General features: G+C 35.8%; 1 protein-coding gene across 1 annotated transcript; it reads right to left on the bottom strand.

The window, feature by feature from the left end:
* Positions 1 to 2,999: 2,999 nt before the first annotated feature.
* Positions 3,000 to 18,794, bottom strand: LOC132715337 (multiple epidermal growth factor-like domains protein 10). The gene is made up of 3 exons (XM_060698326.1): positions 18,655 to 18,794; positions 5,240 to 5,319; positions 3,000 to 4,291 (listed from the first exon to the last, which is right to left on the bottom strand). Exons 1-3 carry the CDS (start codon positions 18,666 to 18,668, stop codon positions 3,141 to 3,143), a joined length of 1,245 nt encoding a protein of 414 aa, XP_060554309.1. The 5' UTR covers positions 18,669 to 18,794; the 3' UTR covers positions 3,000 to 3,140.
* Positions 18,795 to 22,480: the final 3,686 nt, after the last annotated feature.

Here is a 22,480-nt window from a genome sequence, read left to right as displayed (position 1 = left end):
AGCGACATCACTTACTTAGGTGTATAGTTATCGTCCTTGTATATACTGTAGCGACATCACTTACTTAGGTGTATAGTTATCGTCCTTGTATATACTGTAGCAACATCACTTACTTTAAATGTAAGTTTTCTCCTGTATTACTGTACACATCACTTATAGTGTATATTTTCGCCTTGATATACTGTACAACTCACAATTTAAGGTTTTTAGTTCTTTCCTTTTAACTGTAGCGTAAACCTTAATTTTTGGGTTATATTATGGGCCCTTGTTATCCCTGTACCGGACATCCTTATTTTAGTGTTTTATTATCGCCTTTGATAAACGGAGGGGGACATCATTTACTTTAAATTTATTTTTTTCCTTTGTATAACTGTACGCCACCCCTTCCCAGGAAAAAAAGAAAATCGTCCTTGTAAATATTTGTAGCGACATCATTTCCCTAGGTGAAATAGTAATCGCCCTTTTTTTTTTTTTTGTTTTTATTTTAGTGTCACATTTAACTTGGGGTTTTATATTTTATCGCCCCTTGATAATTTAAAGCGAAAATTCGCTTATTTAGGTTTTTATGGGTTATCGCCCCTTGGATAAAACCTGTAGGCGACATCATTTTATTAGGGCATAGTTATTTTCCTTTTAAAACCGTAGCGCACACTTAAAAGGTAAAAAAAGTTCCTTCTATATTTTTTGTACCCGACTTCACACCTAGCTGTAAGTTTTCGCCCCTTGTTTTTACTGTATGAAAATTCCCCAAATGGGTATTTTTATGCCTTTTACATACTTACGCCACCCTTTTCCCTTGGGGTTTAAATTACCCGCCCTTGTTTTAAACCCAAAACGAAACCCACTTCCCTTTAGGTGAAATAGTTAGTCCTTGTATATACTATACGACCCCCTTATTGGGTGTTTTATTATCGCCCTTTTAAAACTTTTACGCCCATCACTTTCGGTTTAAAATTTTTCGTCCTTTATATACTAAGCGACACCCTTTACTTAGGTGTAATTATCGCCTTTTAATTTGTAGCGACCCCACTTCCCTAGGTTTTAATTATTTATCGTCCTTGTCTAAAACGTAGCGAAAATTCACTTACTTGGGTTTTAAAAATTATTTCCTTTTTTATATGTAGCTAAATAAACTTACTTAGGAAAAATAATCGCCCCTTGTAAAATCTGAAAGGGTTACCCGTTATTTAAAGGGGGTTATAGTTAAATCTCCTTGTTATATTTAAGCGAAAATCACTTAAGGGTTGTAAGTTATCCCCTTTGAATTAAGCGCCATCCCCTTACTTGGGTTTTTAATAGTTATTTTCCCTTTATTTTACTTGCGCCCATCATTCCCCTAGGTAAAGTTATGTCCTTGTATATTTTTTACGACATCATTTTCCCTGGGTTTATAGTTTATAGTCCTTATGTATAACAATAGCGTCATCACTTGTATATAGCGATCGTCCTTGTATCATCACTTTACCTATTTAGGTATATAGTTTCGTCCTTTACTATATACTTTAGCGACATCACTTACTAGGTGATATTATCGTCCTTGTATTGCTGTAGGCTTGTATTAGTATGTATCGTCGTCCTTGTATATATATAGCGACATACTGTAGCTAAATCATGTATTAGTAATCATCTTACTATTACTGTAGCAACATGTATAGTTATCGTCCTTGTATATACTGTAGCGACATCACTTAGTTAAGTGTATAGTTATCGTTCTTGTATATACTGTAGCGACATCACTTACCTAATTGTATAGTTATCGTCCATGTATATACTAATGCGACATCACTTACCTAATTGTATTGTTATCGTTCTTGTATATACTGTAGCGATATTACTTACCTAATTGTATAGTTCTCGTTCTTGTATATACTGTAGCGACATCACTTACCTAATTGTATAGTTCTCGTTCTTGTATATACTGTAGCAACATTACTACTTAATTGTATAGCTATCGTTCTTGTATATACTGTAGCGTCATCACTTACCTAATTGTATAGTTATCGTCCTTGTATATACTGTAGCGACATCACTTACTTAGGTATATAGTTATCGTCCTTGTATATACTATAGCGTCATCACTTAGTTAGGTGTATAGTTATCGTCCTTGTATATACTGTAGCGACATCACTTACCTAATTGTATAGTTATCGTCCTTGTATATACTATAGCGACATCACTTACCTCATTGTTTAGTTATCGTCCTTGTATATCCTATAGCGACATCACTTACCTAATTGTATAGTTATCGTTCTTGTATATACTGTAGCGACATCTCTTACCTAATTGTATAGTTATCGTCCTTGTATATACTATAGCGACATCACTTAACTAATTGTATAGTTATTGTCCTTGTTTATACTGTAGCGACATCACTTACTTAATTGTATACTAATTGTATAGTTATCGTCCTTGTACGCTGTAACTGCTTCTTCGTTGTTGAAGTTTTCGTACACTACAATTTCAGTTCTACTTTCAGTTGGTTTTCTCATCTTACAAGGCTTTTCATTTACTTCAAAATTAAACGATAAACAAGTTTGGAAAAAACTTAAAAGGACATTATATATTTAAAGAATGCTTTCAATTGATTAAATATGATTTGTGTACATTAAACAACTTTATTGCACATAAATATCACAATCAATAAGAGTGATGTAATTATGCAATACTAATTTTTACAAATAATGGAAGCTTAAAGCGGCAACTGAGATTGTATTCTATACATCTATCTAACCTTTATTTTGAAAGATTCACCTTTTACTTCATTATCCTGTAAGTCATTACTTTGAACGTTTATATTGCCTGTAATATCGCACTTCTTGTTGGTTTTTTGTTGTTGTTTGCGTCTACCAATCAAAGAAAAAAAAATAGTTTGATAAATTTCATTGTATAACTAGTCATTTTACAACAAGTCCATTTTAAATTAAAATTATAAAAAAAAGCAAAACGCTTGAACCTTTTAAATTCTTGTATTGTTGTCTTAATTGCCTATCGCTGTGGCAATTGTATCCTATTTTTTAAAAGAAATATTAGTGATTTACGTAAATTTACATTTGAGAACAGAATATATTTCTAAAAGATTCATTTTTTAATACCTCAAAAATGCCTTTGAAGTTTTTAATTTTCATTTTTAAAATCAATATTTACCTTCTTATAACAACAATACTAATTATTATAACTACAGCTATCACAAATAGCGATGATGTTGCTGGTATTATGATGGTTACAACACTAATACATTCTTCACATGTTTCACATTTACTTCCGGTAAATCCTTTCTTACATTTCTTACAATTCCCATCACGTGTACAGATGTTTTCTTTACATCCAACTTGACACGGTTTATCACAGTATGATCCATATTGACCTTCTCTGCAGCAAAGACATGATCCATTGCCCTGGAAACATTCGCTATCTTTGCAATAAACAGAACATGTACTGCCACACCTGACACCCCAGTGTCCCTTTACACATCCTGTATAACAATTACCGGAATCACGTGTACAAGTCTTATTTAAACAATGGTCTGAACAATCATTGTGACACGCTATGTACTCTTTACCATTTTCTTCTGTTTTTTTCCCATATTTTCCGGGTTTACATGTTATGCAATGATGCCCATAATTCTTTTTACATGACTTGCAATTTGCTGAACATGGAAGGTCACAGGTCCTGGAATAGAATCCCTCTACACATTCATCACAAACTCCACTGTGTTTCTCACATGCTGTTCCGGGATAACATCTTTCACACTGCTTCTCGCATTTTCTTCCATATTTACCATCTATGCAACGATCACAATAATCACCTTGAAAATTGTGTATACATTCACACGTTCCGGCATTGAAATCACACAGGTGATTTTTACAACCAACTGAACAGCTCCTGTTACAATAATTGCCATAATTGCGTCTGTAACAAGAGGCACAAATTTTGCTAGATTCGTTTCGAGTTTTACAATGACATAGGTGTCCACCATCTGTACAGTTATTACAATATTTGTATGATATACATGATGAACATTCCTCCCTACAACGTAGACTACAATTGGTCCTTAGTGGAGGTCGACTAACGTCGTACCGACGCTCATTGTAAAATCCATCTTTACAGATACCACATTTATCCAAAGATGAACAACTTATGCAATTTGATGGGCATTTGTAACATATATGATTGTTAAGAAAATATCCAGGTTCACATTGTTCACAAACATTATCTCTTGAACAATTGCTACAGTTGGTCATGCATTTGATTTCACAATTCTCTCCAGTCGAACATTCTTTTGTCGCAAACACTGGAACAAGGATTTATAAGCAAGATAACATACAAACAAGAAGTATCTTTAGAAAAAGATACACAACCAAAGTAAAACTGGTTTACTTGCATATGTCAGTTCTTAGTTTTCCTTGCAAAGTCATATAGAAATGTAAGCATAGCTTGCAAAGCAATGGAATAAAAAATTCTTCTTGAAAACTTATCGTGTTTCAGTTAGTGAACTCAATTTCTTACACCAACATGTACGCAGTCGGTCAGGAAATTATTTCTATGAATACTTGATTAATATGCACAAATACATAAAAAATTAGAAACATTAAATCATTTTACATCAATAATTATTGAACATCATAAACTAAGGTTACGTGATAAGTTATGATATTATTCTTTATTTTATACACAATTTAAAAGTCAGATCTTGTGTAAAATAAACTCAGTTAGTTTTTAAGTAACTACAAATGTAATGAGATCTGAATGCAAGAAGTATTGTTTTAAAGAACTTAATTATCTGAGGAACTTCACTAGAAAGTTAAAGAACTATCCTGTTTATATTACATCCTTTACATTTTATTTGATAATGGTAAGAACTATTCTTTACATTTCAGTTTAGAAATATCTGAGAATGACAAGAACTATCCTTCACAGATTATTTTAGAATGGCCAATCAGATTCCCAGATTTCGTTTTGTATTTTTAGAATGACCAATGAAAACTCTTCTTATATTTAGTTCTTCTCTGTAATTTATACAGGAAGTCAAATTGAAAACATAGCGGCCTTAGGCCGGAATTATACAGAAGGAGTGAATACGATATCATTCGATTACGAACGTCTCGACAACACGAGATAATCAATAAATGGACTTCTGAAGATAATCCTATTGATATGAAGTATTGTATTCAAGTAGCTGGTTAATATGAGTGCATTGTTTAATAAGCAAAGATATAAATTAAGTAATAATAATACTTACAACTACCAAACAGAACTGACAAAACAACAATTATCCTCATGTTTTGATTCATATATACGTTTGTAGAGCTACGATATTTGCTGTAATAAAAATTGTATATTTGATTTCAGTATAAAATATGGCAATAAAAGTATTGATAGAAGGTTATTGTTACCTAGATAATAGATTTCAGATGTCGCTTTTATCGTAATTTGCTGTGATATTGTTACCTAGATAATAGCCAAATGTTGCTTTTATCGTAATTTGCTGTGATATTGTTACCTAGATAATAGTCAGATGTCGCTTTTATCGTAATTTGCTGTGATATTGTTACCTAGATAATAGTCAGATGACGCTTTAATCGTAATTTGCTGTGATTATGTTACCTAATAATAGTCAGATGTCGCTTTTATCGTAATTTGCTGTGATAATGGTATCTAGATAATAGTCAGATGTCGCTTTTTCTCGTAATTTGCTGTGATACTGTTACCTAGATAATAGTATAGTCAGATGTCGCTTCTATCGTAATTTGCTGTGATATTGTTACCTAGATAATAGTCAGATGTCGCTTTTATCGTAATTTGCTGTGATATTGTTACCTAGATAATAGTCAGATGTCGCTTTTATCGTAATTTTCTGCGATATTGTTACCTAGATAATAGTCAGATGTCGCTTTTATCGTAATTTGCTGTGATATTGTTACCTAGATAATAGTCAGATGTCGCTTTTATCGTAATTTGCTGTGATAATGTTACCTAGATAATAGTCAGATGTCGCTTTTATCGTAATTTGCTGTGATAATGTTACTAAGATAATAGCCAGATGTCGCTTTTATCGTAATTTGCTGTGATATTGTTACCTAGATAATAGTCAGATGTCGCTTTTATCGTAATTTGCTGTGATATTGTTACCTAGATAATAGCCAGATGTCGCTTTTATCGTAATTTGCTGTGATATTGTTACCTAGATAATAGCCAGATGTCGCTTTTATCGTAATTTGCTGTGATATTGTTACCTAGATAATAGTCAGATGTCGCTTTTATTGTAATTTGCTGTGATATTGTTACCTAGATAATAGTCAGATGTCGCTTTTATCGTAATTTGCTGTGATTTTTTAGTTTAAAACTTCTTTTGGAAACGTTTGCTGCCACGAGTCACATAAAAATAAGTTTTTTTTAATCAATATATATTTCTTGTTTTGGTGTATTTTTATAAAAAAAAATTTTTATTTGAATACTTATGAAAAAAAAGAAAACCTTACCAAGGTTCTAAATATCGAAGAAAACAAGAAAAACATTAAACATTATCTGACTGGCTAGATTCACACACCACTTTATGACAAATATCCACACTATACAACAAATATCTAAATTTTATGACAAATATCTACACAATATGATAAATATCTACACTAAAAAACAAATATCTTAATGACAAATATCTTCACTATATGACACATATCTACACTATATGACACATATCTACACTGTGTGTTTAAATATTTTCTGTTTTATTTTGATTGTCCTCGTGCTTGACTTGTAACACTAGTTAATTATAACCATTGTTTGGGTGTCCGTCTCCTTGACCGAATAGTCAGATCACTGACTTTAAACAAGAAAAAAAATAAGTACAAGAAAGACATGATTGTCATTCCGCATTTCTATGTATAGTGTAAAATGCTCTGCTGGAATACTCAGCTGGCTTGGCAATCTAGCAAAGCATTCCTAAACATAGTGTAAAAATGCTCTGCTGGCTTGGCAATCAAGCAGTGCATTCCTAAATATAGTCTTAAAATACTCTGATGGAATGCTAAGCTGGCTAGGCAATCTAGCAGTGCATTCCTAAATATAGTGTAAAAATGCTCTGCTATAATGGTCAGCTGAATTTGCAATCTAGCAGGTTATTCCTTAATATAGCGTAAAAATGCTCTGCTGGAATGCTCAGCAAGCTTTGCAATCTAGCAGGTTATTCCTTAATTTAGTATAAAAATGATCTGCTGGAATACTCAGCTGGCTTTGCAATCTAGCAGGTTATTCCTTAATATAGCGTAAAAATGCTCTGCTGGAATGCTCCGCTGGCTTTGCAATCTAGCAGGTCATTCCTTAATATAGCGTAAAATGCTCTGCTGGAATGCTCAGCTGGCTTTGCAATCTAGCAGGTTATTCCTTAATATAGCGTAAAAAAGCTCTGCTGGAATGCTCAGCTGGCTTTGCAATCTAGCAGGTTACACCTTAATATAGCGTAAAAATGCTCTGCTGGAATACTCAGCTGTCTTGGCAAACTAGCATTTCCTAAATATAGTGTTAAAATGCTCTGCTGTAATACCCAGCTGGCTAGGTAATCTAGCAGGGCATTCCTTAATATAGGATGAAATGATCTGTTGTAATACTCAGCTGTCTTGGCAATCTAGCAGGGCATTCCTAAATATAGTATGAAAAATGCTCTACTGTAATACGCGGCTGTTTTGGCAATGTAGCTTGCTTGCCAGTCTAGCAAGGCATTCCTAAATATAGTGTAAAGAATTCTCTGCTTGCTTGCCAATTTAGCGGGCATTCCTAAATATTGTGTAAAAATGCTCTGCTGTAATATTCAGCTGGCTAGGTAATCTAGCAGGGCATTCCTAAATATAGTGTAAATATGCTTTGCTGAAATGCTTAGCTGGCTAAGCAATCTAACAGGGCATTCCTGAATATAGTATAGTGTTAAAATATTCTGCTGGAATGCTGAGCTGGCTTTGAAATCTAGCAGGGAATTCCTACATGTAGGGTTAAAATGTTCTGCTGAAATGCTCAGCTGGCTTGGCAATCAAGCAGGACATTACTAATTAAAGTGTAAAATGCTCTGCTGAAATTAACAGCTGGCTGTGCAATCTAGCGAGACATTACTAAATATAGTGTAAAATGCTCTGCTGTAATATTCAGCTGGCTAGGCAATGTAACAGGGCATTCCTTAATATAGTGTTAAAATTCTCTGCTGGGATGCTTAGCTGGCTTTGCTATCTAGCAGGGCATTACTTAATATAGTGTAAATAATGCTCTGCTGGAATGATCAGCTGGCTAGGCAATCTAGCAGTGCATTACTAAATATAGTGTAAATAATGCTCTACTGGAATGCTCAGCTGGCTAGGCAATCTAGAAGTGCATTCTTCAATATAGTGTTAAAATGCTGTGCTGGTATGCTTAGCTGGCTTTGCAATCTAGCAGAGCATTACTAAATATAGTGTTAAGAATGGTCTATTGGAACGCTCAGCTGGCTAGGCAATCTAGCAGTACATTCTAAAACATAGTGTTAATATGCTCTGCTGGAATGCTAAGCTGGCTTGGCAATCTAGCGGGGCATTACTTAATATAGTGTAAAAATGCTCTGAGGTAATATTCAGCTGGCTAGGCAATGTAGCAGGGCATTCCTTAATATAGTGTTAAAATTCTCTGCTGGATGCTAAGCTGGCTTTGCAATCTAGCAGGGCATTACTAAATATAGTGTAAATAATGCTCTGCTGGAAAGCACAGCTGGCTAGGCAATCTAGTAGTGCATTACTAAATATAATGTAAATAATGCTCTGCTGGAATGCTAAGCTGGCTAGGCAATCTAGCAGTGCATTCCTAAAAATTGTGTAAAATTCTGTGCTGGAATGCTTTGCAATCTAGCAGGGCATTACTAAATATAGTATAAAGAATTCTCTGCTGGAATGCTCAGCTGGCTAGGCAATCTAGCAGTGCATTCCTAAATATAGTGAAAAAATGCTTTGCTGGAATGCTCAGCTGGCTTGGCAATCTAGTGGGGCATTCCTAAATACAGTGTTAAATGCTCTGCTGAAATGCACAGCTGGCTTTGCAATCTACCAAGGCATTACGTAATATAGTGTAAAAATGCTCTGCTGTAATGCTAAGCTGGCTTTGCAATCTAGCAAGGCATAACTAAATATAGTGTAAAAAATGCTCTGCTGTAATATTCAGCTGGCTAAGCAATGTAGCATGGCATTATGAAATATAATTAAAATAATGCTCTGCCTGTAATGCTCAGATGCAAGGCAATTTAGCAGGGCATTCCTTAATAAAAGCGTAAAAATGCTCTGCTGAAATGCTCAGCTGGATTGTCAATCTAGCAGGGCATTCCTTAATATAGTGTGAAATGCTCTGCTTGAATGCTCAGCTGGCTTTACGATCTGGCAGTGCATTCCTAAATTTAGTATAAAAAATGATCTGCTGTAATACTCAGCTCGCTTGCCAATTTAGCAGGCATTCCTAAATACAGTGTTAAATGCTCTGCTGAAATGCACAGCTGGCTTTGCAATCTACCAAGGCATTACGTAATATAGTGTAAAAATGCTCTGCTGTAATGCTAAGCTGGCTTTGCAATCTAGCAAGGCATAACTAAATATAGTGTAAAAAATGCTCTGCTGTAATATTCAGCTGGCTAAGCAATGTAGCATGGCATTATGAAATATAATTAAAATAATGCTCTGCTGTAATGCTCAGATGGCAAGGCAATTTAGCAGGGCATTCCTTAATAAAGCGTAAAAATGCTCTGCTGAAATGCTCAGCTGGATTGTCAATCTAGCAGGGCATTCCTTAATATAGTGTGAAATGCTCTGCTTGAATGCTCAGCTGGCTTTACGATCTGGCAGTGCATTCCTAAATTTAGTATAAAAAATGATCTGCTGTAATACTCAGCTCGCTTGCCAATTTAGCAGGCATTCCTAAATATAGTGTTAAAATGCTCTGCTGTAATACTCAGCTGGCTAGGTAATCTAGCAGGGCATTCCTAAATATATTGTAAATATGCTTAACTGAAATGCTTAGCTGGCTTGGCAATCAAGCGGGGCATTACGAAATATAGTTTAAAAAATGCTCTGCTAAAATGCACAGCTGGCTGTGCAATCTAGCAAGGCATTACTAAATAAAGTGTAAAAATGCTCTGCTGTAATATTCAGCTGGCTAGGCAATGTAGCAGGTTATCCCTTAATATAGTGCTAAAATTATCTGCAAGATGCTTAGCTGGCTTTGCAATCCGGCAGGGTATTACTAAATATAGTGTAAATAATGCTCTGCTTGAATGCTCAGCTGGCTAGGCAATCTGGCAGTGCATTCCTTAATATAGTGTAAATATGCTCTGCTGGAATGCTCAGCTGGTTTGGCAATCTAGCGGGGCATTACTAAATATAGTGTAAAAATGCTCTGCTATAATATTCAGCTGGCTTTGCAATGTAGCAGGGTATTCCTTAATATAGTGTTAAATTTATCTGCTGGATGCTTTGCTGGCTTTGCAATCTAGCAAGGCAATCCTAAATATAGTGTAAAGAATGCCCTTCTGTAATTCTTAGCTATTTTGGCAATGTAGATTGTTTGCAAATCCAGCAGGGCATTCCTAAATATAGTGTAAAGAATTCTCTGCTGGCTTGCCAATTTAGCGGGGCATTCCTAAATAAAGTGTAAAAATGCTCTGCTGGTTAGGTAATCTAGCAGGGCATTCCTAAATATAGTGTAAATATGCTATGCTGAAATGCCTCGCTGGCTTAGCAATCTAACAGGGCATTCCTAAATATAGTAAGGTGTTAAAATATCCTACTGGAATGCTGAGCTGGCTTTGCAATCTAGCAGGGCATTCCTAAATGTAGGGTTGAAATGTTCTGCTGGAATACTCAGCTGGCATGGCAATCTTGCGGGACAGTCCTAAATATAGTGTTAAATGCTCTGCTGAAATGCACAGCTCGCTTTGCAATCTAGCAAGGCATTAGTAAATATATAGTGTTAAAACGCTCTGCTGTAATATTCAGCTGGCTATGCAATGTAGCAGGGAATTCCTTAATGTAGTGTTAAAATGCTCGGCTGGAATGCTTAGCTGGCTTTACAATCTAGCAGGGCATTACTAAATATAGTTTTAAAACGCTTTGCTGGAATGCTCAGCTGGCAAGACAATCTAGCAGTGCATTCCTAAATATAGTGTAAATATGCTCTGCTGGAATGCTCAGCTGGCTTGGCAATCTAGCGGGGCATTCCTTAATATAGTGTTAAATGCTCTGCTGAAATGCAAATCTGGCTTTGCAATGTAGCAAGGTATTACGTAATATAGTGTAAAAATGCTCTGCTGTAATGCTAAGCTGGCTTTGCAATCTAGCAAGGCAATACTAAATATAGTGTAAAAATGCTCTACTGTAATATTTAGCTGGCTAGGCAATGTAGCAGGGCATTACTAAGTATAGTTAAAATAATGCTCTGCTGGAATGCTCAGCTGGCTAGGCAATCTAGCAGTGCATTCCTTAATTTAGTATAAAAATGATCTGCTGGAATGCTCAGCTAGCTTTGCAATCTAGCAGTGCATTACTAAATATAGTGTTAAAAAGGCTCTGCTGGAATGCTCAGACTGCTAGGCAACCTAGCAGTGTATTCCTAAATGTAGTGTAAATATGCTTTGATGGAAAACTCAGCTGGCTAGGTGATCTAGCAGGGCATTCCTAAATATAGTCTTAAAATGATCTGTTGTAATACTCAGCTGTCTTGGCAAACTAGCAGGGCATTCCTAAATATAGTGTAAAAATGCTCTGATGTTATACTCAGCTGGCTAGGTGTTGTGGCAGGACATTCCTAAATATAGTCTTATAATGATCTGTTGTTATACTCAGCTGTCTTGGCAAACTAGCGGGGCATTCCTAAATATAGTGTAACAAGAGGGCCATGATGGCCCTAGATCGCTCACCTGACTTATCAAACTCATCAAAACAATTACCAAGACAAGCATTCTGACCATGTCTCATGACAGGTGAGTCAAAAATGTGACCACTACAGTGTTAACAAGGATTATCCATATTTGAGCAGTGCGACCTAGTTTTTTACCCAGGTGACACATATTCAAACTTGACCTAGAAATCATCAAAACAAACTTTCAGACCAATTTCAAGGATACTTGGATCAAAACAGAAGCAACTAGAGTGTTAACAAGATTTTTCTATTTTAGCTCCGGTGACCTAGTTTCACATGCAATTTCGAACTCATCCAAGCAATTACCTTCACAAGCATCCTGACCTAGTTTGATGATAATTGAGTCGAAAATGTGACCACAAGAATGTAAACAAGGTTTTTCCATATTTGGGCGGTGTGACCTAGTTTTTCATCCAAGATGACCCATGTTTGATCTTGACTTAGAAATCATCAAAACAAACTTTCAGACCAATTAACAGAATATTTTGATCACAACAGTAGCCACTAGAGTGTTAACAAGATTTTTCTATTTTTAGCTCCGGTGACCTACTATTTCATCCGAGATGACCCATGTTCGAACTCACCAGAGCTATCGCCTAGACAAGCATCTTGATCAAGTTTGATGATGATTGATGCAAAAATGTGACCGCTAGAGTGTTAACAAGATTTTTCTATTTTTAGCTCCGGTGACATACTTTTTCATCCGAGATGACCCATGTTCAAACTCATCTGAGCTATCACCTAGACAAAGATCTTGACAAAGTTTGGTGATGACTGATGCAAAAATGTCACCGCTAGAGTGTTAACAAGGTTTGTCTTTTTTTAGCTCCGGTGACCTACTATTTCATCCGAGATGACCCATGTTCGAACTCATCCAAACTAGATAAGCATCCTGACCAAGTTTGATGATGATTGATGCAGAAATGTGACCGCTAGAGTGTTAACAAGGTTTTTCTATTAATAGCTTCGGTGACCTAGTTTTTCATCCGAGATGACCCATATTCGAATTCATCCGAGCTTTTATCTAAACAAGCATCCTGACAAAGTTTGATGATGATTGGGTCAAAAAAGTGACCACTAGAGTGTTCACAAGGTTTTTCTATTTTAAGCTCCTGTGACCTAGTTTTTCATCAGAGATGACCCATGTTCAAAGTCATCCAAGCAATTGACTAGACAAGCAATTTGACCAAGTTTGATGAAGATTAGTGCAAAAATGTGACCACTAGAGTGTTCACAAGGTTTTTCTAGTTATAGCTCCTGTGACTTTCTTTTTTCATCCGAGCTGACCCATGTTTAAACTCATCCAAGCTATCATCTAGACAAATATCCTGACCAAGTTTGATGATGATTGGGTCAAAAATGTGACCTCTAGAGTATTCACAAGGTTTTTCTATTTTTAGCTCTTGTGACCTAGTTTTTCATATGAGATGAGCCATGTTCGAACTCATCCGAGCTTTCAACTAGATAAGCATCCTGACCAAGTTTGATGATGATTGAGGCAAAAATGCGACCGCTAGAGTGTTCATAAGCAATTGTGGACGTACGACGTACGACGGACGATGGACATTCACCGATCCTAAAAGCTCATCCAGAGCAAGCTCAGGTGAGCTAAAAATGCTCGCTGTAATACTCAGCTGTTTTGGCAATCTAGCAGGGTATTCCTAAATATAGTGTAAATATGCTCTGCTGGAATTCTGAGCTGGCTTTGCAATCTAGCAGGGCATTCCTAAATGAAGTGTAAACAATGCTCTGCTGTTATACTCAGCTGGCTAGGCAATCTAGCAGGGCATTCTTAATATATTGTTAAAATACTCTGCTTGAATACTCAGCTGGCTAGGCAATCTAGCAGGGCATTACAAAATAAAGTGTAAGAAAATTTTGCTGGAATGCTCAGCTGGCTAGGCAATCTAGCAGTACAGCCTTTATACACTTAACAAAAGTTCTAACCGATCTTTTTTTAAATTTTGATTACTTTATGACGGGTCAATAGATCCTTATAAAATTTTGCAGAGCTGATTTTTGTGTCATTATCTACCGATTTATGGAAAGAAAAATAATTTAATACGGTTCCATGCACTCACGCGGGAGACAGGGCGCGGTTTACACATTTTGGCACGAAATGTTCGTGCAGAGCTCGGTGACTATTTTTTTAAAATATCGATAAAGTATTATTTAAATAGAAAATGTTATAATTTTATTATTCTCAAAGTGTTTATTCTCTTCGAAATAAAATAAAAGTCGGATCTGTTGGTATTATTCTTTTTCATATATAGGCGAAAACTCAGGGTGATCGGTTAGAACTTTTGTTCAGTGTATAGTGTAAAAAAGCTCTGCTGGAATGCTCAGGTGGCTAAGCAATCTATTTGGGCATTCCTAAATATAGTGTTAAATACTAAGCTGTAATACTTAGCTGTCTAGGCAATCTAGCAGGGCATACCTTAAAATAGTTTAAAAATGCTCTGCTGAGATGATAAGCTGGCTATGGAATTTCGCCGGGCATTCCGAAATATAGTGTAAAAAGCGCTACTGGAACGCTCAGCTGGCAGAATGATTCTAGAACACTCGCAGAGTTCCAGGATTTATTGTTGCCAATGTTGTATTGACATTTTCGACTTCTAGGCACGTCTGAGGCACTCGCAGAATTTCAGGAATTTTTTGTGCCGATAAAAATAATGGTCTTTTGACTCATCTTAAAGAGTGTATTTCATTGGCATGCGACTTCTTGTTGGACCCTCGCAGACTGTCAGAAATTTTGGTTCCAATGCAGATAATGACAATTAAAACTTCTCGGGACAGTAAAAAGTCCACTTCTTTGGTCTGAGACTGATTTTGGGACACTTGTACACTTTCAGGAATTTTGGTGCCAAAGGAAATAATGAAATCTTTGACATTCATGGACCTTAAAGAGGCCATTTGCTTGGCCTGCGACTTATTGTTTGACACTCGCAGACTTTCAGGACTTTGGTGCCAATGGCGATAATTGCATTTTTTACCTTTAGGGACCTGTCAGTGTCCATTTTTCTGGTCTGAGACTGATTCTTGGACACTCGCAGACCTTCAGGAATTGTTGGTGCCAATGGAGATAAATGACATTTTTGTTTTCTAGGGACCCGCCAGAGTCAATTTGTTTGGTATTCGACTGATTCTGGGACACTCACCGACATTCAGGATTTTTTAGTGCCATTGCAGATTATGACATTTTCAATTTTTAAGGACCCCCTCCCGAGTACATTTTCGAATTAGCAGAAAATTTTAACTCTAAAATGTCATAATCAACATTAGCACCAAAAATTCTTGAAAGTCTGCAAGTGCCAAATAATCAGTCGCAGACCAACTAAATGGACTCTGAATGTTCACAAGATGTCAGAAATGTAATTATCTCCATTGGCACCAACAATTCCTGAAAGATTGCGAGTGTCCAAGAGTAAGTCGCAGACAACGGAAATGAACTCTTGGTGGTCCATATAAGTCAAAACTAACATTATTTGCTTTGACATCAAAAATTTCATTAAGTGCCACAAAATCAGTCGCAGACCAACATAATGTACCCAGGAGTGTCCTTAGAAGTCAGAAATGTCATTATCTGCATTTACACCAAAATTCCTGAAAGTCTTCGAGTGACTAAGAATCAGTCACAGACCAACGAAATGGACTCAGGAGGGTCCTTGAAATTAAAAAAACGCCTCCGTGGTCGAGGGGTTAGAGTCGATGACTTCTAATCCAGTTACTTCTCTGGCGTGGGTTCGATCCACGAGAGATGCTTTGGTAGTTTAGTGCGGAGGAAGGTAGTCTAGTACTGGTGTAACTCTCCAGGAACGATGGTTAGGAAACTACCCACCTATATGACTGAAAAACTGTTGGGAAAAGGCGTAAAGTGAAACAAACAAACAAACAAATGAAAATAAAAAATGTCATTCACCTCATTGGCACCGAAAATTCCTGAAAGTCTGCAAGTGTCCCAAAATTAGTCGCAGACTAAAGAAATGGATTCTTGATGGACCCTAGAATTTAAAAAAAATGCCATTGGCACTTAATATTCATGAAAAACTACGAGTGTTACCAACTTCTGAGGGTTGCTAGAACCCGAAATAGGTAATTAATCCATTTGTACCCACATCCTGGAGGTCTTCGAGGATGTCAGTCACGGCCACAGACGCAGACCAGAAAAATAGATATCGCAACAAAAATAACATTATGATTATAAAAGGATGCATAAGGAGTTAAAGAGGAAGAATATTTATTCTGTATCTAAAAATGCTCTTCCCGATTGCTGTGCCAGTTCGGCATTTCAGTAGAACATTTTTTACTTTATTTAAGAATGCCCTGCTAGTTTTCCTAACCAGCTCAGCAATCCAGCAGAGAATTTTTACACTAAATTTCTGAATGCTCTGCTAAATTATCTAGCCAGCTGAGCATTTTTCACACTATAAATTAGTAATGTCCTGCTAGATTCCCTAGCTAGCTGAGCAATCCAGCAGATATTTTTTTACAATATATTTTAGAATGCTCTGCTCGATTGCTCTGCCAGTTATCACACTATTGAAAACTTGTTTAATTGGTCAACCGAGCAGAGCATTTTTGCATTATATTATGGATTGGTAAAGATATATTGCCTAGTCAGCTGAGCATTTTGAAATGTTCTGCTATATTTCCAAAACAGCTGAGTATTCCAGCAGAGCATTTTACTCTATATTTTCGATTGTCATGCTATATTGCCAAAACAGCTGAGTATTCCAGCAGAACATTTTACTCTATATTTTGAATTGTCATGCTATATTGCCAAAACAGCTGAGTATTCCAGCAGAGCATTTTTACTCTATATTTTGGAATGTCATGCTATATTGCCAAAACAGCTGAGTATTCCAGCAGAGCATTTTTCCTCTATATTTTGGAATGTCCTGCTATATTTCCAAAACAGCTGAGTATTCCAGCCGAGCATTTTTATTTTACATTTTGGATTGTCCTGCTATATTTCCAAAACAGCTGAGTATTCCAGCAGAGCATTTTTCCTCTATATTTTGGAATGTCATGCTATATTGCCAAAACAGCTGAGTATTACAGCAGAGCATTTTTACTCTATATTTGGAATGTCCTGCTATATTGCCAAAACAGCTGAGTATTCCATACAGCATTTTACTCTATATTTTGGAATGTAATGCTATATTGCCAAAACAGCTGAGTATTCCAGCAGAGCATTTTTACTCTATACCGGTATTTTGGAATGTCATGCTATGTTGCCAAAACAGCTGAGTATTCCACAGAGCATTTTTACTCTATTTTTTGGAATGTCATGCTGTATTGCCAAAACAGTTGAGTATTCCAGCAGAGTATTTTTACTCCATATTTTGGAATGTCCTGCTAAATTGCCAAAACAGCTGAGTATTCCAGCAGAGCATTTAAACTCTATATTTTGGAATGTCATGCTATATTTCCAAAACAGCTGAGTATTCCAGCAGAGCATTTTTACTCTATATTTTGGAATGTCATGCTATATTGCCAAAACAGCTGAGTATTCCAGCAGAGCATTTTTACTCTATATTTTGGAATGTCATGCTATATTGCCAAAACAGCTGAGTATTCCAGCAGAGCATTTTTACTCTATATTTTGGAATGTCATGCTATATTTCCAAAACAGCTGAGTATTCCAGCAGAGCATTTTTATTCTATATTTTGGAATGTCATGCTATATTTCCAAAACAGCTGAGTATTCCAGCAGAGCATTTTTAATCTATATTTTTAAATGTCATACTATATTGCCAAAACAGCTTAGTATTCCAGCAGATCATTTTTACTCTATATTTTGGAATGTCATGCTGGATTTCCAAAACAGCTGAGTATTCAAGCAGAGCATTTTTACTCTATATTTTAGATTGTCATGCTATATTGCTTAGCCAACTGAGCGTTCTCGTAGAGCATTTTTATTCTTTATTTTGGAATGCCACCCCCTCCCTTCATATTTTCTAGCCAGGTGAGTATTCCAGCACAGCATTTTTACTCTATATTAAGGAACGCCCTGCTATATTGCCTAGCCAGCTGAGCATTTTTCAGACAATAATTCAGGAATGCCCTGCTAAATTGCCTGTCAGTTCAGTTCTGAATTCATTGAACGAGTTGATAGAATTATAATGTTCAAACTTCTGGCAAGCGAAGTATTAATTATTCAATGAGTTCAAGAAATTCAATAGTGAACCTAAACGAATATAACATTCTATTTATCACATACTCAGATGAAAAAGACTGATTGAAGTAAAGAAGTGACATTTTTCAATGACGCGCCAATGTCTTTACGCTGTTTTTGACGTCTGTCAAAATTAATTCACATAATAAAAACATTGCACATTTATAACGCCGATGTTCATTGGATAATGTATTCATTTATATGATTTATATACACAGGTGGTTTAAATTTATGAAGTAACTTTATTTTCCCTTGAAGAAAGGAATCATGCTGTTATTATAAATTATTTCACGATATGTTTTATAGCATGATAGGTTATATCCTACACTAGCGGCTTGTGTTTAAACTGTCTTTAATCTACAAAATAAAAAATATAAAAAAAAAATTAGACGGTCAATACTTTTTTACGTGTATCAAGATGTAAAGAATCATCAGAACGCATTCTATGCCGGATATCTCGATAGAATTCGAGGGCTTCTCCAGAAAGGAAAGCTACACATGTCATATTCTAACATGAAAACACATACACAGTTGATTTAAAACAAAAGAAATAACACTACCTGACTGGAATCATGGCAAAGTCCAGATGAAAACAAACAACTCGTACTTTAACGTATACACTTGGAACAATATGCGGAAAACTTTATTTGTATTGAAATGAGTAAATTACATTGTATGCATCGTGGTTACGCAGTTTAATAAACTTTTACGTCCTCTATTTAAAAGACAAGTATTTTAGTATTACATCACGTGACATAAAACCCTGCGTTTGATCACGTAACAAAAAAAATCAATTTCAAATAGTCTGATTCGTCTATTGTACTCTTCATCAATAATTTACAAGATTTTAATGAACCGTTATCTCTGACAATTTACAGTAAAAATACTTAGCCTGTTATAAAGCTATAATTCATTTTTGTCCTGAAATAATTGAGGGTCATGAATTAAAGTTTCAATGACGTTTGATATTATTAACCCTCATTTTTTTTGTAATGTTAATTTCCCATAGGCCTCTTGGAGTTATTCTTACTGTTAATGCAAGTGTACCACGGGACTAAGAATTTTGTTCTGTTGCATAGCTAACAGTATTTTTAACAGTATAAAATCTGGTCCCGTGGTCTTTTTCCTAAATAAGATAAAATGAAATGGCCGCAATGTTTTCTCGATTCATTCTTATTTTCGACGATAGGGCATCGCCGAAGTAACTATGACTCTCATAAAATTTAGTTCTTTGCACCCTAGAGTTCTTTTCGCGTATAAAATATCTTTTTGTTGAATAATCAAAAACGAAAGTATTTGTAATGTGGATAGTTTTGTGTCAAACTGGAACATGCAGACGATTAAAGCATGCAACAAAGGATCATTTAACAATTTTAACAAGTGAAACGTTACAGATAGAGTTGATAGACAGACATCTGTAGAAAATCATCGTTAGGATACACTTTGTCAAAAACCATGCGAAGAATATTCTGGATACAGGATCAGATTTCACAGATCATAAACTTTATAAACGGGTTCTTGTTTTGTTTTCTAAATAAAACACAGTTTATTGTATGTTTATGACTGGCAGATAAAAGAATAAAAGAAAAACAGCATCTCAAGTAGGCCTACTGTACACTTAAAACTTGCTAGGTAAGGACAGTTTAGTTATTGCTTCTCTTTGTTTATTTTTGTTACATTTAGATTAAGTTGACAAATTCAGATCATCACAGTACATGTATTTGTTCGGCGTAATGAAATGAATAACACATGGGTTTGTGGGTAACAGGAGAAATATCACCCCTCGTAAAATACTGTTACCCGAGGCGTTACAGTACTTTCCTCGGGATGATATTCTTACTGTTACCCACAAACCTTTGTGTTATTCATTTATACATGTACTAGTATTTAAACGCTAGTGTTTTGTTGCTGTTGTTTTAATTTGAACTAAAATAATCTATTTCGGCCGTTTTCTTCCTAATATCAACAATATACACATATAAACCAACTAATAAATAGTCGGAACCCCTAGCATGTCACCAGATTAGGTTCTGCATAATGTAGCCTATAACTCACAGAAACAACTCAGAATTACTCAGTTGGCGACATTTGAGTTCAAATGACCACAAAATCAGAATATAACAGCAGACACACATACCCTTTAATACCAAAAACCCAGAGTGAAATTTCAAATTCTTGAATTCTTGGGTTGATCTTCACGAATTCACAATTTCTACTTCATGATATCACGATTTCAATTAGTCGAATACACGATTTGAACTTCACGAATTCAAGATTTCAACTATTTGACGATTTCAACATCATGAATTCACGGTTTCGACTTCATGAATTCCCGTGTGATTAAAATAATAAGTTCTGTATCTAAACTTATTGCTTTTCCAAAGACACTTCTGAGCATATATATTTCAATTAAAAAGCATTGATTTGTGCCTTTCAGTTACAAAAATGTCACAGTGATAATGATCTAGTAAATCAAGGGAATGGCGAAGACTATAAGGCTAGGATAGATGATTGAACAACGCTAGCGCAAGCGTATGTTGCAGTATTTTGAATGAAACCCTGATAACATGCAACCCTTACATCAAGAACCCCTGATAACATGCAACTTACATCGAGAACACCTGATTACATGCACCCCTTACATCAAGAACCCCAGATAACATGCATCCCTTACATCAAACCCCCTGGTAACATGTAACCCTTACATCAAAAACCCCGTACATGTAACCCTTACATCAAGAACCACTGATATCATGCACCCCTCACATCAAGAACCCCTGATAACATGTAACCCTTACATCAAGAACCCCTGATAACATGTAACCCTTATTTTAAGAACCCATAAAAAACATGCACCCCTTACATCAAGAATTCCTGATAACATGCATCCCTTACATCAAGAACACCAAATAACATGAAAACCTTACACCACGAACCCCTGATAACATGCACCCCTTACATCTAGAACCCCTGATAACATGCACCCTATATATTAAGAATCCCTGATTACATGTACCCTTTTAATTTAGTTTTATTCTCATAAACTTTAACCTGGAAGTATCGGAGCATTACTGGGGCGTCACCGGGACAGTACCGGCATCATCCGTAGCTTCGCCGTGGCACCCCTTAAATCAGGCGATGAGTCCCTTACATCAAGGATAGCCCGTGATTCATAAAAGAAACCCCTTACATAAAGAACCCCTGATGACATGCACCCCTTATATCAAGAATCCCTGATTACATGCACCCCTTTAATTTAAACCGGGAAGTATCGGCGCATTACCGGGGTGTCATCGGGACAGTACCGGCATCACCCGTAGCTTCACCGTGGCGAAAATGGTCGGGATAGACCGTGATGAAGCCGTGTCTAGTCGGGTCTCCACCGGGATCAACCGGGACTACACCGGGTTAGCATCAGCACTTACCGTATGTATCCGGTGCTATATCGGGTATTGAACCGGGAATATACCTGGGCTCTGTCGGGGGGGTGTAAATGCAATTTGATTTTTTCAGAAAAACACCACGGAACACTCCGGTTCACCTATGTTCATCAAGTGTTGACCTAGGTTTTGTTAAGATGACCTATATACAAATCATTTAAGATTTAATTAAGATACTTATTCATACAATGTTTGATTTAAGACCAAATAATTAATATAACCTATAGATTTTTAACGAGGGTTATCTTTTATTTGACCTAGTGACCTAGTTTTTCAAAAAAGACCCATATTCAAACTCATCCGAGGGACCACTTAAATAATCATTTGCATACAAAATTCGATAAAGATTCAATTTAAACTGTAACCTCTAGAGTGTTAATTGTTGACGTCTGACGACGAACGCCGTATCAACTGACATATTCTAAAGGCTAAATAATCAGATGAACTAAAAAAAGTGCACTTATAGTTGAAGTACAAAACAATTCTTTGGAAAATATGTGAGATTGAGAATGTTGCTGTAATTGTAGTCACAGTATATACGAGGTATTTTATCATTCACAAGAGAGTGGAGGAAGTAAACATGAAACATATACTTGTACATATAATAGTAATATTGATAGGGAAGTTATCCATATTAGATGTTGTAATCGACTCTTTCGAAAAAATAATTACAGAAATAAACAACGCAATAACACGCCTGTGTCGCAACTAGTAACTTTTTTTGTAATCGATTCACTAGTTTTTTTTAAGTCAGTTTAAGACGGTTTCACTTATTGATCAACTCGTTAAGACATCATAGTTTTCAAACATTAAATAACAATTTATTTAATCAACCAAGTGAAAGCATAGGAAAACATTTTAACATTTGCAAATGAAATATAACAAATCAAGTTTAATTAAAAAATAACTTGAAAAAATGATGCTTGGAAACGGTTGTTTACACTCT

Source organism: Ruditapes philippinarum, unplaced genomic scaffold (assembly GCF_026571515.1).
Source record: "Ruditapes philippinarum isolate M1 unplaced genomic scaffold, ASM2657151v2 ctg4104_1_1_1_1, whole genome shotgun sequence".
Classification (NCBI taxonomy): domain Eukaryota; kingdom Metazoa; phylum Mollusca; class Bivalvia; order Venerida; family Veneridae; genus Ruditapes; species Ruditapes philippinarum.
The sequence above is the reverse complement of the archived record's forward strand: the minus strand, read 5'-3'. Positions and strand labels throughout refer to the sequence as shown.